The following is a 17,886-nucleotide window of genomic DNA, read 5'->3' as shown; positions in this document are numbered from 1 at the left end:
TTGTTTACACTCAAACATGAATTAACATTTAAAGTGCCAGGTCGCAGTTTCCCAAAATTTATGAACCATGTGTCTGAGATGTCGTATTGTACAGATATTAACATAAACATCTGGCCATGCGGTGCGGTAATGGACCTCGGAGGGTTTTAAAAGACTCTCAAACAAGTTGGTAATTAGCTTAAAACCATTTTTATTTTGATCTGTTTGAACAGATACAATTAAGTACAGTAGCAGAGCAGGAATTGTGTTTCTGTGTGAATGAATAGAAGGCCAGATCTGGGATCAGAACATTCCTTTCCTGTAACGATGGATTAGTTCTGAAACATCCTCCTTGCACACTTTAATCCAGCCATCCTCCTTCATGTGATAGACTAAGAATATATACAAGAATAAACAAGAAAAAATTCTGATACATACTGTACATACAAATTCTCACACAAAGTCTCTTAAAAAATACCACATAGGATTCATCAGGTAACTCCTGTCAAACTCATGTTCAGTGACCCACTAACAATAAATATTTTTAGATCCCTGTTGTTTTTAAAGATCCTTATACAGAATCCAATCATAAATGCAACAACATAATCAGACAGAGAGAGAATCAAAGAAAGTTAGTGGGTATCACTTACGGTTGACGACTCCACCAGAATATGCGTCCCTGTGTGTGGCATGCACAATGCCACGGCGACCCAGCTCATAGGCCTCTTCCACTGTCATATTCTCATTATAGCCACTGTCCATCACTCCATATGCATAGCTGTTCCCACAACCCGTGGAAAACATTCGCCCCGGGAATCGAGTGCCATTATCATCAACATAATACAAACCTGGCCCCTGGGTATGCCAACAAAGACACACACATTAACAAATTAACATTTAGGACATAAACTAAGTTACTGAATTTAAGAATTACACACATGCATAGTTGGATAGAGATGCATAGTTGTACCTTCTTGTCCCAGCCACAGATCATGCTCCCCATGGAGAGTCCCATACCTCTGTAACCTAGCATCATGTTGGACAGCAACTTTGATGCTGCAGACACTGAGATCCTCTGATTATTACGTAGCTTATAAAGCCTAAGATCATACACAAAACACAGGTAGACAATAATAATGTTACTTATGCGATTAGTCATGACAGTTCTAAATCTAAAAGTGTTTTCTGCAATAATTCAGGATATAAGAAGTGCGTTACAAACTCAAGTTGATTCACTGCCTATTGAGAATTAATAAGCAGTTGCATGCTTATTAACCCTTGGGAATTTAGTTATTATTTAGTGTTGTAACTAATTTACATGTGTGTAGTTTTCTATATTTCTCATGACTAGAATTTTGTAACATACATTTTGTTACCACTTGGAATAATGTCTGAGGGATATATAACCCCCCGAAATATGCTCTTAAATGTATGCTCTGAGGTAGATATTTTGCACATATTCAAGAATTTGAATTCAAGCGCAACTTTAGTACAAGATTTAGATGTGAACATGTAGCAGTAGATTTGTCAGTCCTCCTAGTACCATATAATTATTCTTGTTCAACAAACCTCACTAGAACTATAAACACTAATACTAGAACTGGACCTTATGAGTTGTCTGTTAGTATTATGCTTAGTATAGTACTACGAAACCTAAAGAAGTTGTGTATTATGAAGCTCTTAATCTCTTTAAGCATAAAAATGCTCCTTAGTGGATATTTTATGCCACTGAAAAGAATCTTGATTTATCTTCATCTTTGGTATAAACAGATTCCACTAGATACATTTCCTGACCCAACACACACACACACACACACACACACACACACACACACACACACACACATATAAGGGTAACAGTACCCTGTGGATGGACTCAAACACTCCCCTCTCCCCACACATATATTCATGCCCAGACAGACCTGCACTCTTTAGCCAGAAGTCTTTCCCAGTACTGACAGTCTGCTGCACTGCCAGACATGGTGCCTAGCAGGTAAGGGTTGATTTCAATCACCTTATTTGCCTCCTTTGAAGCTGTCCAGAACAAAACCATAGAGAGAAAAGGAATTAGATTATTAGAAGACAATAAAGCATAGGCTGTGTATTAATATGTGCTCTGATTAGTTGACTTGCAAATTGTTCATCATTGGCAATCCCAGTGGTAGCCTTTAACGTGTTCAAAAATATTTTAGCTTTGTGTAGTGATGTAAGCATACTTACCAATATAGCTACCAGCTGAAGCCCTGGAGTCAACTGCCACAATGACACCATGGCGGAACTTAAAAGCCAGTGTTGTGGTGCCATGGTTCATATCTATTGATATGCCATCCTCATGATGACAGGATTTCAGGAAGGATGAGGGCTGAAATAAAATTAAGACATTTTCAAATACATACCATTACCTATGTTTTGTAACCTTAAACATTTAGAATATATTTTAAAGTAACTATGTGCTGAGCTAATGTTTCCACTATTGAGGCAAGCACTTCCTGGTGTTACTATCTTCATTTCAATTATTCAAGTCAACTTAGCTACGTTTCTCTGCTGCCATGATAAAAAAAACAAAATCCTAACAAATCTAATTGTGATCTTTTCACTTATCAGTTTTGAAAATGGAACCTATGATAAGTCACTCTACTGAAACAGACGTGTAGGACTAAATCAGACGGAAACATGCTAACAGGTAGACTAACAACAGATCTACGGGACCATTTCAAAGGTGAGGGGGTAGTGGATGGGACTTTTGGGCATATGGTTGCCAATACACTAGTCCATATTAGCTATTATGAAACTATGTAAATAAGCAAGAATACATCTAACATATTTAATCATCGATCAGCTTAAGAAATTTTAGCTCATGATATTCCGTAATAAATGTCTAATATTAAAACACTGTATTGAAAGCAAATGTCAATTCATTAAACTAATTACTTACATCAATCCCAACTGGTACAGCAAATTCTTGAGATTTCGCTCCAAAAGTGTAGTGATTCGTTGGGCCCACAAGCTGCGTTGAACTGCGTTGAAACTGCAGTTTGCTGAATTTGGAATGGGAGGAAAACCCACTTACTTCAAAAAGAGCCATGCTGTGCTTAAATCAAGAAGAAATGTAAGGCTAAAACAAAACAAATAATGGAAAGAAAAAACTAGTTCATTTAGTGTAGGTGAAATATGATCTATCAGTTGAAGACAATATCATCGAAGGATTTTGACAATGTCCTTTCGAAACCGAAAGTTTGTCAATGATGGTTTAGGCCATTCGGTTTCGGTTATGATTGTCTTCTTATTTTTTATTAAAATAATCTATGCGTTCTAAATATTTTGGAAAAGTGGGAAACATCCAGTTGCACACAACTGTATACAGTTCAAAATAGGTAGTTTAAGTAATTAAAACCATTTTGAAGAGAAAAAGACTAACGACAAGTTATCGTGCACAGATGTCCAATGGGAGCTTTTATCTATTCGCGTCACCAGTTTTTAGGAAGACTTCATAAGTACAGTTTGTCGTAATAGCTCCATACATAAGTAACGTTGATTGATGAATTACGTGTTATAGGAAACTTATATGTAGCTACATCTAGTAGCATTCGTATCTTAATGAATCAGCACATTAGATCAATTAAATAATAGAATTTTGGAAACATAAATTAATATTAGCTTGTGGTTTTTATGTCATGATATTGATCCAGTGATATTTACAATGCTTATGTCTGTACTTTGATCAATAAATCAAAATGTATTTATATAACGCTTTTCACAGCGTATTTATATACGTGTTCTCTATGTAATTTTTATTCTTAAGAGTCCTAGACTTCTTGATGGCCAGTAATAGTAGTCCAGGGCCATGGAGATTCAACCGTAGCAGGTGAGAATTTGGGGTGTTGGGAGGGGCCAGAGCAGATGTTCCTTCATCCATAGCTGGTTAGGCAGGATGTGGCAGGCCCATGGTGGCTAGCAGGAAAGGCTCGTCTCTCCTTGTGTCAGTATTTCTCAGGTAGGAGGGCAGCCATTAGGAAAAAGAAAAGAGGGACAATTAGCTCTGTATGGGATTATATATGGGAAAGAGACAATAAAAAAAAATCTGGAGTGTGGCAGCAATTCCGGCATTAAATGATTACAGCATAGCTAAAGGGAAGAACCAGAAGGTAGCCCAGACTTGGAAGCATCCTGAGACGTTGGCATCCACCCACTACACGGTCAACAAACTTGAGTGATCACATGCAGTGACAGGATGACAGCACCAGCTCCCCAGTTTACCTTAAAACCCTTTGTCCATGGACCCCTGTATCTGTAACCTTTATCTAAGGGGGCATATTAATTACCAAATGCTAAACTAAATAAGAACGTTTTCCACCTACACACAAAATTGTGACTGTGTCAGAGTCCCGGACACATTCTGGAAGGTTATTCCATAGTTGGGGGGCCTTATAAGAAAAGGCTCATACGTCTGCTGTTACCTTATTAATTGTTGGAACGAATAAGAGGCCAGCACCCTGTGTGGACATGGGGGTTCATAATAGGAGATAAGCTCTTGGAGGTAGTCAGGTGCAATAAAAAAAATCAGTACGGAATTTAACTGGGAGCCAATGCAGGGCTGATAAGACTGGGCTGATATGATTGAATTTTCTAGTTCTAGTTAGAACTCTGGCTGCAGCATTTTGAACTACTTGTTGAAGTTTATTTAGATTCCCATTTTAGCATCCTGACAGTAAGGAGTTACAGTAGTCTAATGTGGAGATAACACAGAGCATTTCTTAGCTTGGTGATATTACGGAGATGTAGAAAAGCTATCCTAATAATATTATTTATGTATTTATCAAATGATAGTTCAGAGTCAGGTATGACACCAAGATTTTTGACTACTGAGCCAGGAGTAATTGCATGAATGCAACTGAAACATAATTTTGGTTCACTTTAATGTATTTATGTGGTATCAAATAATTATAGTCATTAACTTTAATGTAATAAAAATAGAATGAAAACACTTCAGGTAGAAGAATGATGAGCTATGTTAGCTTTAAGATGTTGTCACGCTACAACAAGCTCCAACGTTAGATGTTTTTAAATCCAAATTAAAAACATATTTATTTGAACTGGCTTTTGGTTAGTATAGGTACCATAAACGTAGCCTATTTTAATTATTTTTTACTTATTCTTATTTTCTTATTTATTTTCTGTTTCCAGTTTTATTGCCTTTTATTATCTTCTTTACACGTTACAGCCCCTGACCCCTCCCTTTTGGGCATGTGTTTACGTTGTCTACGTCCAGTCGTCTGCGTCTGTGGATCTTCGTGTGTGCGGTTATGTCTTAATGTGATTATGTCTTAATCCGTCTCACCTGTGGCTCGTCTTGTCATCACTCGGGACTTCTGTAGTTTGTTTATTTAATGTGCGTTCGCACAGTGTCCTGTGCTCGTCTTTGTTTGAGTCTTACACGTTCGTGGTTATCGTGTTTCATGTGCGCCGTCTGTGCTTCATTTATGTTAATAAAAGTAATGTTCGAAACGACAAGGATTCTGTGCCTCGTCCTTCGCTGCGTCCCGAGCGTTACAGGTGATAGACCTCGGGTCGTAATAATCTTTTCTTTTCTTGTGTAAAGCACTTTTAAGCACCAGTGTGTATGAAAAGTGCTATATAAATAAACTTGCCTTGCCTTGCAGCCCCGGTGTATATGTGTGTTTGTATCGTCCTGTGTTGTCTTTGTCAGAGTATCGCGTCACTTTGTGATTTTTTTTTTATGTACGCTGCCTGCACTGTTCATTACAATAAATGCGAGTGTGTTGCACCCTGAAACCACCTTGTCATTAGGACTGCACCTCGGCGTTACAGATGTGTTTGTCCTGATATCATTCTTATGTTATATACAATCTTCGGTACAGTTCTTTTTAAAACGTATGTTTTATTGATGACTATTTTTCTTTGGGAAAATGTTACTGTTTACATGGCAGTCAAGAAAACAAACAAAACTTTTGATTTGCTTTATCATGAAAACAGCAGACAAAACTGTGTTGCTGGACTAGAAACATCATGACTTTGATGGTTTTTTTCCTCAGGCTGTTTCCATCGTCTGAACCGTCTCGTGAACCAGCTCCAGCTCCAGGCGATCTATCTTCTCTGTCAAAACAGGGGTTGTACCTGGCTTATATTTATATTTATCCTGCCTGAGAGAGGGAGACAGGGACACCAAAAGAGATTATCCAAGTCCAAGAAGGGCCTCTGTCCGAAACATCCTGCTTCTCTGGAAACTGTGTACCACTTAAATTTTAAATATAAATAATTAAAGTATTTAAGTATAAATACATATGCAAAATATTACAGTACACGAACAGAGTTATCTTCGTGCGGGACAGCATCTCGTTGTGCAACGTGACCATGACATCCAATCCGCCAAAAAAAAAATCGGCAGATGCTAATGCGGAGAGAGATAGCACATACAGGTATACTTTTGTATAAAAATACTAGAAAACAACTGCTCACTTATTGTTTTAAAATGAGAAAATACTCTCATTATACTCTCAAATACCATAGCTAGATAATAATTGTCACGTCTGCGGCCTGTCCCCGCGATCCCGAGGAGGTCGTCCACGCCGGTTCCTGTCCCCGCGACCCTGGAGGGGTCGTCCACGCCGGTTCCTGTCCCCGCGACCCTGGAGGGGTCGTCCACGCCGGTTCCTGTCCCCGCGACCCTGGAGGGGTCGTCCACGCCGGTTCCTGTCCCCGCGACCCTGGAGAGGTCGTCCTCGCCGGCTCCGCCTGTTCCCGCTGCCCGCCAGCGGACCCTGCCTGTTCCCGCTGCCCGCCAGCGGACCCTGCCTGTTCCCGCTGCCCACCAGCGGACCCTGCCTGTTCCCGCTGTCCGCCAGCGGACCCTGCCTGTTCCCGCTGCCCGCCAGCGGACCCTGCCTGTGCCCGCTGCCCACCGCCCGGCCGCGCCTGTGCCCGCTGCCCGCCGCCCGGCCGCGCCTGTGTCCCCAGAGACTGTGCTGCCCTCTATTGGGCCTGGACTCTTTGTGCCCCCTGCTCTGCCATGTGCCCCTGTCTCGTTGCCCATGTTCCCCTTGCTCCCATGTTCTGTCCCTGGTTTTGTGTTGGTCCCAGTTCCTGTGTGTGTACCTGTTTGTGTCCTCGTGCCCGTCCCTGTGTCTGTGTCTGGTCGTTTCCTCCAGGTCCCTGTCCCCGTGTCTGTTCCCCAAGTCCTGACCCACTTTGTTCCTGTGCCGGTCTCTGTAGTCCAAGCCGTTTTTGTCTCAGTGTTTACCTCTGCCCTGTCCCCTGGCCCCGCTCCAGTGTCTGTCCCCGGTCCTGTCCTGTCCAGCCCTGCTCCTGTGCCTCACCCTGGCCCTATCCGGTCTCCCTGTGTCCCGTGTCATGCCGTGTCCCAGGTCCCTCGTCCTATTTTGTCTGGTCCTGTCCCTCCGGTCTGTCCTGTGTCCGCTGTCCCTGTCCTGTCTGCCCTTGCGTGCCCCGGAGTGGCACGCTTTGAGGGGGGGTTATGTCACGTAGGGCAACGCCCCCTCTCGTAGCTGTCACTCTGGGTTCCCTCATGTCCGTGTTCCCTGCCTGTTTGTCCCGCCCTGCTCGTTGGTTTTGATGGATTCCTTGTTTGTTACCACGCCCCTGTGTCATTGTCATCACCTGTCCCTTGTTTAGTCCTGTGTATATTAATCCCTGTGTCTCCCAGGTCTAGTTGTCAGTCTTTTTGTTTTTTGCTGTGTTTTGCCTGTTCGCCCTAGTACTGCTGTTCTGTGAGTCTTCCTTGTTGTGTTCACTATGTCTGTCCGTATTTCGTGTCCTGACTGCCTGCCCGGTTTGACCCATGCCTGTTACATCGACGCTGCTTTTGGAATTTCCTGTAATAAATCTCGCTCTCCTCAGCGTTTGTGTCCGTCTACCTGTTCTGCCCTGCGCAGATCGTTACAATAATCTGTGAACCATTATTTTGGATAGTTTCTTCACAGACTCCAACTATAGCTTTAAAACCTGTTAACTAAATTTCCTACCAGAGGATATTGGCAGGATAATGTCAGTATTAATAGCATATTTCATTGTACATATATTTATTGGGTATTACAACAATAAACTGACAGTTGCCTATTGCTAGGGACAGAGCATATTACAGAGGCAAATAGCCTGGCAAGTCTCTATCGAGGCTTTGTTTACAGGGAGACGCAATGCTGCACAAAAGGCAATAAAGCAAGTTAATGCAAGCCTTTTCTTTAGATCCATGTTCTGAATCGGTGGCAATCCAAGGATCAGATGATCCTAGGATGAGACAAGGAGACAGGAGGTGGCTGGCAACCCTGGCCCAGCCACCTCCTGCCTAACCAGCTATGATGAAGGATCCACCCACTGCCCTGTCTAACCAGTTGTGGATAAACTATTACCAACCATCAAGAAGTTTAAGAGTGAATAAGAATTACATAAAGAACTCATGTATATAAATACATACAAAGATGCAAATTATTTATCCTTCCCATCTTTTCTTTGTTTATGTATCTCTCTAATTGTTGTTATGGTGACTGGCATCGGCCAGAGGAGGATGCAGTACGTTCTGCTCAACGGTTAAAACAGTACATTCTTTCAGTAGGTCACTGGGCAATATGCATACTATCTCGGACATACTACGTCCGCCATTTTACCTATGTCATATGACCTCACAAGATCATAGTTAAATGGTTCAGTTGAATCATGGTGTAGGACAGTCTGCCACAATCACATACTTCAAAATGGCTCCCAATTCAGTAAGCCATCCAGGTACTTTTCGCTTACTGTTTAATGCATACTATGTATTCGAACACAATACCCATTATCATGTACTGCTTTGGCGTACTGTATAGGAGGGAAGTACCGCATTTCGGACAGAGCCATAGCGTGAGCTACGCTTAGCAATGTGTACAGCTTTGGTTTCCAGGTGCAACTCGTCTGTGAACATCAGTTCTGCACTACATTCACTGGTCAACGCACGTCCCTATAGGATGCATGTACCGTGTATTCTCCATATCTGAATAAGATTACATTAGGTAACTGCACTGTACTAAGGTAAGATACATAGAGATATAAAAATTGTAGTAAAGTACACAAAAAAAAAAAAAATATATATATATATATATATATATATATATATATATATATATATATATATATATATATATAGGCCCACCTGCTTTGCTTGTATTCAGACTCCTGATAGGGTCTAATGTAGTCCACTCCCTTCCTGGTGATGACACACACATCTATGTTGTTGCCTGAACCAAGGTCACTCATAATGCCTGCATGGATGGCATCACGCACTAGTGTCTTGGCCTCCTCTACCTGGACGAGAGCATAAACATGAATGTGAGGCAAATCAGCCATTCATCACACACATACAGTTCTGTGACTTTGCATTCTTACATCTGAATAAAAAATTTTAATTAAAACAACCGATTACCTTCATATTGACTGTAAACCTATCCTCCAGTATACCCATAGCAGCCAAATCACCAGATCCTACACAAACCCATTCATCAAAGATTCGCATTCTACTTAAGCTTAAACACTAATATATAAACAACCATATATTGAATGAGAGTATAACAATGAAATTGTTATTGAATATTATTTATTTATTTAACTATTTAGACTTTTTTCAACAAAAAACATTTTGACCGTTGAGGCTCACATGCTTACCCATGGCGAGATATGGAACTTTGTCCATGCTTCCAAAGGGTCCCACTCTGTAGAGGTGATTCCCTGTGCAGTCAACCCCTCCAAGTATTAGATTTGCTCCAATCATGCCTCGATACCTGAGATATGACAGCACAAGCAATTACAAACTAGCAGCAACAAACATCTACTTTCACTACAATGTTCTTTTTTGAAACGAATTACGGAGCAAGCTGATAGGATCGATACCCTTGGTGTTCAGGACATGAGTTTCCAAGGACACTTGTGCACAGAGGTCATACTACACTGCCTGCCCCACAGTTTAGTTAGAGGCATGACTAAACCTGTTATCATCATTAACACCTTCACAAAATTGTGCTCATTACCAGCGTTAAGGCTCTTTAGTACTGGGGGTGAAGAACATGGTTTTACATATGCATCTATATGCATATGACACAAGCACACCCACTCTCACCTGTAGAGCATATCCTGCAATATGTTAGCTGCCATGACGGCTCTGGGGTTCCTGCCACTATTCATGGAGAAAATGGTGAGGTTTGATGACAGCAAGTCTGTGGTTTTCTCTGTGTCTGCTGCTGTCCCTGCTCCACAGCAACTAAAATACATGAAAATTAAACAAAACATGAATTTAAGAAATTACAGCTTCATGAAGTATTAAAATTGTAAATTAAGATTAATTATTTTGCTTTATGATTATTAAAATATATGCTAACTACCATCACCCAGAACCTCAAGTGGGAGCCCACCATCACCACTGTCATTAAGAAGGCCCAACAGAGGATTCTGTGGCAGCTTAAAAAATTCAACTTGCCAGCAAGGACCATGGTGCAGTTCTATACTGCTATTATTAAGTCTGTAACCCCAAGATTGTGACTACCACCCTCCACAAATGCTCATGACCCTATGTTTATGCACCTGTCTGTCTGCACTGATCACTGCACTGTCATGTACCTGACTACAGTTTACATACATTTCTACGGTCACTTATCATGTCACTTTATGCTCTGCACTAAATGTTTACAATTCATCTCAGTCAATTTACATACTGTATATTTTGTATATTCTGTAATATTGTTATAATGTCTTATTGAAGTATTATTCCTTTTTATTTAGTTTTTATTTTAATCTGTATGTATTGCATGTTTTAACATTTCTTTTTATGTTAGCAACAAGTACTGCAGCACTTTCCTAATGTTGTGAACCTGTTCACTCATATGGCAATGAAAACCTTCTCATTCTGATTCTATATGAAAGGGCAATTTAATTTCACTAGTACTTACTATATGTTCGGAGCGATGTAGTGAATTTTGGCACACATTTTATCCGCCACTACTTCACTGGAGGTTGCCCTTGTATCTGCTCCGAGAACCACACCATCCTATACACATACCCAGCGAAACACAGAAAAATAGAAAGAGACATCTGTGTCATACAGTACACATCCAAGATAAACGGTATTAACCTATATCTGATCACGTTTTATGTTCATACCTTATACACCACCCCTGCGATAGTCGTGCCTGTCTTCAGAGGCTTAGGGGCCATGGTATTTCCCTCACCCAGAAAATTCTCAAATAAAACATTTCTGAATAACAGAGAAAATGATGAAGCTACCGCATTATTCACCAGAAAAGGCTAAACAAGGCAGATAGTCACGTAGATTTCCTTTTGTTTAGGCTATACCAGAAAAAATGTAAGTATTTCCGCCATATCACAACCGTCTGGCATTTGATACTACATTATAACCCAATAACCTGTTTTATTTCCTAGAAAAGTGTGGTTTATTGACAAAAACGATGGGGGGTTTTGTTGTTTTTTTATACGGAGACGAACATACTTTCGTTTTTGACAAGACTTCAGGTCTTGTACTGTAAAGCACTATTTACGTGATATGCCCAACATCAGCGAACATTTACTTCCATAGTTTTACTTACCTTGTCGAGTTCTCAAAATTAAATCCTGATACAGGTGTTTCATATACATGCGATAACGCCATGTCCTGCGAGAACTTTTTTTGCTCGATGTAATCGGTTGCCACTGAAGATCTCTGTAATTGCAGCTCCGTGTCCAGTGGTGACGCCGTTCAACTGTCGTACCACAGGTTCCTGGGAAGTTATTCTTATGAATGAGGTGACACGATCCCTCCTGAAGCTGGAACGGTTAGGCTACTACTAATTTATAACTATGGAAAGACACCCAGCGAACTCCCTGAATAAAGGTGTCAGCACAGGTGTAAGTACAGTTTCTGTACTAATATGCTATCTGGACTATATCTAACTATTTGATCGCTGTTGATATCTTAACGACGACGTTATACTCAGTTTCCCTGTTTACGGAATTAATAGTGATAGATGTCATCCAGTAGTTGATATAATTATTGTTTGTTTTCTTAGTCGCCTAGCCGTATTCAGTGGTAATATATTCAAGTTGTGGAAATGTTTTTTTATCGTGTTTAGAGTTACTTTCACTTTCAAGTACAAAATGGTTTGCGCTGCGAACACTGACTTTCCATGTGCAGGCGTAATGTAGTAATTACGTTCACCAAAAACTTTTACATCCTTTGAGTTGTTATGAGGCGCAAATCACTATAGACCTTTAAAATACTGCATGGGGGTATGTGATTTGATATGCATATATTCTTTTTTCACACCTATTTTTTTGATAGACAACTATCCTTGCAGTAAAGTTCAAGGGAGGAGTTATCATTGGCTCTGATTCCAGGGCATCAGTTGGTGGGTGAGTATTATAAGAGTATTAAGTATTAATCCTAGAGTCTGATGCTCATACATATGCTCATACAGATACAACTATACACATGCATGCGCATGCAAACACACCCATAGACCACACACACATTTACCTGTTGTTTTGTTTCTGAATTTCAATTCATAGGTCTTACGTGTCTTCTAAAGTCATAAACAAGCTGATCCAGATTCATGACAAGATATTCTGTTGCATGGCTGGTTCATTAGCAGATGCACAAGCCGTAACTAAAATGGCCAAGTTCCAGCTATCTTTCCACAGGTACACCTTCTTTTTCTTAAAAATTCAGAAAATGTTTCCAAAATATTAATGAGTGTGGAACGAGAAGACAAAAAAAACCCTTGAATAACCTCTCAGACTACCCGACCCACGTATAAAACCTCTTAGACTCACAAACCCATGTATAAAACCTCTCAGACTCCTAGACCCAGACTGGCCTAGTTGTTTAAATGGGTAAAATGTAAATAGTTACTTAATACAACGAGGAGGAGAGGACACTGGCGTTGGTTGTTCGCTGCTTCTCCTACAGAGTTTAAACTGAATTTTAGATTGAATTTCTGCTTTTATGCCTTTTGTTTCTTGTGTTTTGAGTTCAGCAGTCATTTAGTTTTATTGGACTTTCCGTTGGCGAATTTTGGTCACGACTAACATCTACCGGCTTTCATCTCCACCAGCATAATGTTGAGTTATTCCATTTATCAGTTGATGAAACTCAACAATCATGGTGTTCCAGCATGTATGTCAGTGAATGTCGGCGCCCACGCTACATTCATAAGAGAAAGTTTGTTTACTCCTGTTCTGGATGTGCAATTCCGGTGTTCTTTACTCAGCAGCATGCACAGTCAGCATGTTTCAAGTGCTGACGTTTCCATGACAACGTTACTCATGGAGCAGGAAAGAAAACGTGGAGTGGATTTTAAGCTACTTCAGTTAATACTGAAGCGCACTGCTCCATCCAACATGACAATTGAACTGCTAAATGCACAATCACTGACAAACGAAGCTTGTCTTATATACAATCACATATTGGACTAACCCACTCTTTATCCCTGAAATGCAAAATCTGCTTTCATCATTCTGTACATTTTCTACAAACAATATTATTCCTGGAGATATGAATACTTATGTGGATAGCATCATGCCACCTTACTGCCGAATTTCTGCAATTACTGGACTGTTTTAATCTCAGACAGCTTGTTGATGTGCCCACACATACTAAGGGGTATACACTTGATGTGGTGATTACTGACTCTGCCGCGTCACCAATTTATGTGTGTGTGACTTGGGCGTGTCTGATGTGGCTGTTTTTATGGAATTGTAAGTTCCCTTAACTTGAAAGTGCAAGCATGACATTTCCTTTAGGAATGTGAAAAACTAAGCAATTTATTGAACATTCAGGCTCCAGTCAAAACCAAAACAGTTACATTTTCTCACTCAACCTCCTGGTTTACCAGATGAAAGATGAAGGTAGCTGGGCGTGCCCTTGAGCGATGTTACAAAGCATCTGGCCTCACTGTTCATAAGTTAACCTATAGAGGCACACTCTCACTTCTACTCTATCACAAAAAAATTAATAATCTATATAATCTATAACAATCAATAATCATCTTAAACCACAAACATCCAAACATACAGAAATGACAAAGGTACTCTGCAATAATTTTATGCCCTGCAATATTTTATGCACAGAATCAGAACTGGTTATAGTCACAAATGACCTAGTGATGGCTGCTGATGCTGACTCACCTTCCCTCCTCATCCTTCAAGATTTATCAGCTGCATGCGACACAGTGAACCAGGATACTCCTCAGTCGGTTACATATCACACCACAGGGTGAAAAGTGGCTTTGCTAAAATTTTAGATGTCCAAAGCATTGTTTCTTTAATGATGCTCTTTTTCTCTAGTATACAAATGGAATCTCCTCCCTTGGTGAAAGCTGCAGCATCTGTGCTGAAGGAGCTCTGCTACAGTAATAAAGATGATCTAGAGGCTGGTTTTATTACAGCAGGTTGGGACCAGAAGAGAGGACCACAGGTACTTTCTTATAGTAATATACATTTTGAACATAGGCAAGCTAAGTAAATGGCACTAAAGTCTTCCTTGCATAACACGATACCTAATCTAGTTCTAGATTAATATATAGAAGTATGAGGATTTTTACCATAGAAACAGCAAAGCACTATGTAAGTTGCTATGGAAAAAAGCATAGTGTCTACTAAAATATATAACTAAAAATGTAAATAGTTGTAGAGACATCTATGTTTTGAAGTGCTCAGCTGTGTGCGGTTGTACCGTGTTCTTGGGAAATCAGGAATTCGAGTCGCAGTGATGCACCAGCCATCTGTGGCCTAGAGTCCAACAGAGAGCAGTTGTCCAACCCTCTTGGTGGGAACAATAACCTAGAGATAAGACTTTAATGATCCCACCTCAGGGAAATTTGTTCATTACAGCAGCTTCAGGTAAGGATGAAATGGAATAAAAATAAAATGGAAAACACTATATACATAAAAAAATATATATCAATCCACATATACATTTGAAGCTGATGATTTGCATTTTGTATACAGCATACATACACTGTATGCATAATGGGTGGGAATGTAGATAATTTAAAATCTATGTACCATATGTAAAGTACACTGTGGGCATAAGTGATGGCAGTTAGGTGTCCCAAGTCATGACTCATGACATCAAGTGATTCATGACATTATGATGCATTATACAGTCTCACTGCTGTTGGGATGAATGACCTGCGAAAGCACTCCTTTCTACAGTGAAGTTGTTTCAGTCTATGACTGAAGCTGCTGCTCAAGTCACCCATGGTCTTATACAGAGGGTGATGGAGGTTGTCCATAATGCAGGTCAGCTTTGCCAACATCCCAACACAGAGTTCAACACCTCTGCACCAGTTGGTCTATCCTGCTCCTGTCCCTCCCTGTGCATCCACTTCCCCAGCAGACCACTGCATAAAAAAGGGCAGACACTATCACAGAGTCAGAAAAGGTCTATAACAGGGTCCTGCGGACTCCGAAGGTGTCTCCTAAGCAGGTGGAGTTGACTCTGACCCTTCATATAAGGCCATCTGTGTTTGAAGACCAGTCCAGCTTGTTGTTGAGGTGAACATCCAGGTACTTGTAAGAAACCACTGTCTCAGTGTCCCTACCCTGGATGTTCACTGGTGCTGTGGGGCAAACCTGCATACTACAAACCAGAGACAAGACATACACAAAAATATCAAGACTAGTAACACAGACTGGACTACAAGACATGAGCTAACAAACAAAAATAACTAGAAAATACTTAATGCAGAATCAGGAACCAAACAACAGATGCTACATGTAATGACCAGCAAAGTGCAGGGTAAAACACAGAGTTTAAATACAGAGGCAAACGAGGAATCTAACGAGAAACGGGTGAAACCAATACAGGGTGGAGAAATGATACAGGGCCGTGAAGGTAGACACAAAAGGAACTTTCAAAATAAAAGCTTAAAGAAGAAACCAGGAAATAAACCAAACCAAGACAAGAGGTGTTGCCGAGGGAACTGTGACAATCTGATTAGATTAGATTACACTTTGTACTCTCTTCAAAGTGTCTTCAGCTGTCCTACGCAGTCACAACAGCTAAAAACAAACAAACAAAAAAATGTATTCACATTAGGGATCTGCTACCTGACTAAGGACAGACACACTTTTAGATCTCAAACTCTATTTGGGTTGTTTTCAGGCTCCGGTTTTTGTCATAGTTCATAAAAATAATTATTCATTATCATTTTGAATGTAATTTTATGTGAAGAAAGTATATACACATTCTCTTTAATCAACCTCTGTCACAGATATTAGTTATGTCATCTGTGAACGTGTGTGTGTATGTAGAATGGTACTTCCATTCTACAAGCATGTTTAGTGTAACACTTTACACATTGTGAAGCAAGTGTGAGGAAGTTGGATGCCGAGTTGAAGAGCAGGCTGTAGTTGTCTTTAATAATAGCATTACGGTACAACAAGAAACACAAAATGATGTAGCGGGACTTACAGTCAAACAACAACAACAACATAAATATAAACGAGACACAAGTGCAACACATAACGTTACAAGAAACAGGTGATGCGAATGGTAAGGATGAACACTCACAGCACGCACACACATAAACAAATGCATGTGGACACGGATATAAATACTGACAGACACGCCTGAAGGGAGGAGTCCAGGACTGTACTGTGGCATTTACCTGTTCTACAAAAGCTGATTCTGCTTGCCATCACAGCTTTTTAGTGCCCAACTTCTTAGGTTGGTAGTACCTTTGGTAATGGAAAACTACCCTTGGTAATGGAAATGTATGAGTACATTTTTTGTTTTTTGTATACTGTGCATATGTTCAGGTATACACAGTGTCGATGGGAGGAATGCTGATCAGTCAACCCTTTACCATTGGAGGTTCCGGTAGCACCTATATCTATGGCTACATGGATGCTAAATACAAACCTGATATGAGTCGAGAAGAGTGCCTTCAGTTTGCTTCAAATGGTACAGTGGAATCTAAATATTTATATGGAATTGGAATTTTCACTCACCTAGTCATAGTGTATGAACAGATTGCACACACACAGACACATACACACTGTATTAAGAGAACTAGTGTTCAGAATTGTATACAAGGTGTCCAGAGAAGAAGGAACTTTTGAACAGACTTTCAGCTGATATAGGCCTCTGATCTAAATATCCTTCTTCTTTGGAAACCTTGTGTACTTCATGACAATTTTGTTTATTTCACTACAATATTGAATATCTATCTATAGTTTATAGATCATTAATGTTTACTGTGGTCAGTGTAGATAATGAATATAATCTTTCAAAATAGAAAAAAGAGAAGAGCTATAAATGAATGATTGGTTTATCTCTCTGTCATCCACAGCTTTGGCCCTGGCTATAGGCAGAGATAATGTGAGTGGTGGTGTGGTCCACTTGGTGGTGATCACTGAGAGTGGAGTTGAACACGTGGTTGTTCCTGGTGATAAACTGCCGAAGTTCCATGATGAGTAGAACATCACCAGATCATTTCCAATCGACATTCTAAATAGTTACAGTACATAATTTCATTCTGAAATCATTGTTTCAAATGTTGAAATTTCATAATTTCAACATTTTATTGTCCATTTAAAATTACTTCTTTCTGTGCTTTTTATAGATGTGCACATTTCTGTTCTAGAAAAAGTCTAAATGTGGCAAAACTTTAAAATTGTTTTATTAAGTAATCATTTATAACCCTGGTCTCCTTTTTTCTGGACATGCCCTTTAATGTAAAATAAAATGTAAATGTTCCATATTTGTCAATTGTGATTTTTCATCTGAATCAAAATTTGTCCTCCGCTTTTACCCATCTGTGCAGTTTGAACAAACACACTAGTGATTACTAGGGGGCTTTGGTGCACACGTGCCCAGAGCAGTGGGCAGCCCTAGCCCAGCACCCGGGGAGC

General features: G+C 40.2%; 3 protein-coding genes across 3 annotated transcripts; 1 reads left to right on the top strand and 2 right to left on the bottom strand.

The window, feature by feature from the left end:
• Window positions 1–173: 173 nt before the first annotated feature.
• Window positions 174–3,369, bottom strand: psmb8a (proteasome 20S subunit beta 8A). The gene is made up of 6 exons (XM_077009554.1): window positions 2,915–3,369; window positions 2,200–2,341; window positions 1,902–2,013; window positions 950–1,079; window positions 630–834; window positions 174–371 (listed from the first exon to the last, which is right to left on the bottom strand). The coding sequence occupies exons 1-6, from the start codon at window positions 3,062–3,064 to the stop codon at window positions 283–285; spliced, it is 828 nt and encodes a 275-aa protein (XP_076865669.1). The 5' UTR covers window positions 3,065–3,369; the 3' UTR covers window positions 174–282.
• Window positions 3,370–5,675: 2,306 nt separating this feature from the next.
• Window positions 5,676–11,712, bottom strand: psmb13a (proteasome 20S subunit beta 13a). The gene is made up of 8 exons (XM_077009553.1): window positions 11,580–11,712; window positions 11,137–11,230; window positions 10,926–11,023; window positions 10,100–10,240; window positions 9,649–9,764; window positions 9,410–9,468; window positions 9,140–9,291; window positions 5,676–6,140 (listed from the first exon to the last, which is right to left on the bottom strand). Exons 1-8 carry the CDS (start codon window positions 11,639–11,641, stop codon window positions 6,029–6,031), a joined length of 834 nt encoding a protein of 277 aa, XP_076865668.1. The 5' UTR covers window positions 11,642–11,712; the 3' UTR covers window positions 5,676–6,028.
• Window positions 11,713–11,746: 34 nt separating this feature from the next.
• On the top strand, window positions 11,747–17,731 carry psmb12 (proteasome 20S subunit beta 12). Its single transcript, XM_077009555.1, has 6 exons — window positions 11,747–11,877; window positions 12,311–12,381; window positions 12,538–12,669; window positions 14,314–14,443; window positions 16,792–16,936; window positions 17,325–17,731. Exons 1-6 carry the CDS (start codon window positions 11,830–11,832, stop codon window positions 17,450–17,452), a joined length of 654 nt encoding a protein of 217 aa, XP_076865670.1. The 5' UTR covers window positions 11,747–11,829; the 3' UTR covers window positions 17,453–17,731.
• Window positions 17,732–17,886: the final 155 nt, after the last annotated feature.

Source organism: Brachyhypopomus gauderio, chromosome 6 (genome assembly GCF_052324685.1).
Source record: "Brachyhypopomus gauderio isolate BG-103 chromosome 6, BGAUD_0.2, whole genome shotgun sequence".
NCBI classification, from domain to species: Eukaryota; Metazoa; Chordata; class Actinopteri; order Gymnotiformes; family Hypopomidae; genus Brachyhypopomus; species Brachyhypopomus gauderio.
This window is presented reverse-complemented; position numbering and strand designations above follow the sequence as displayed.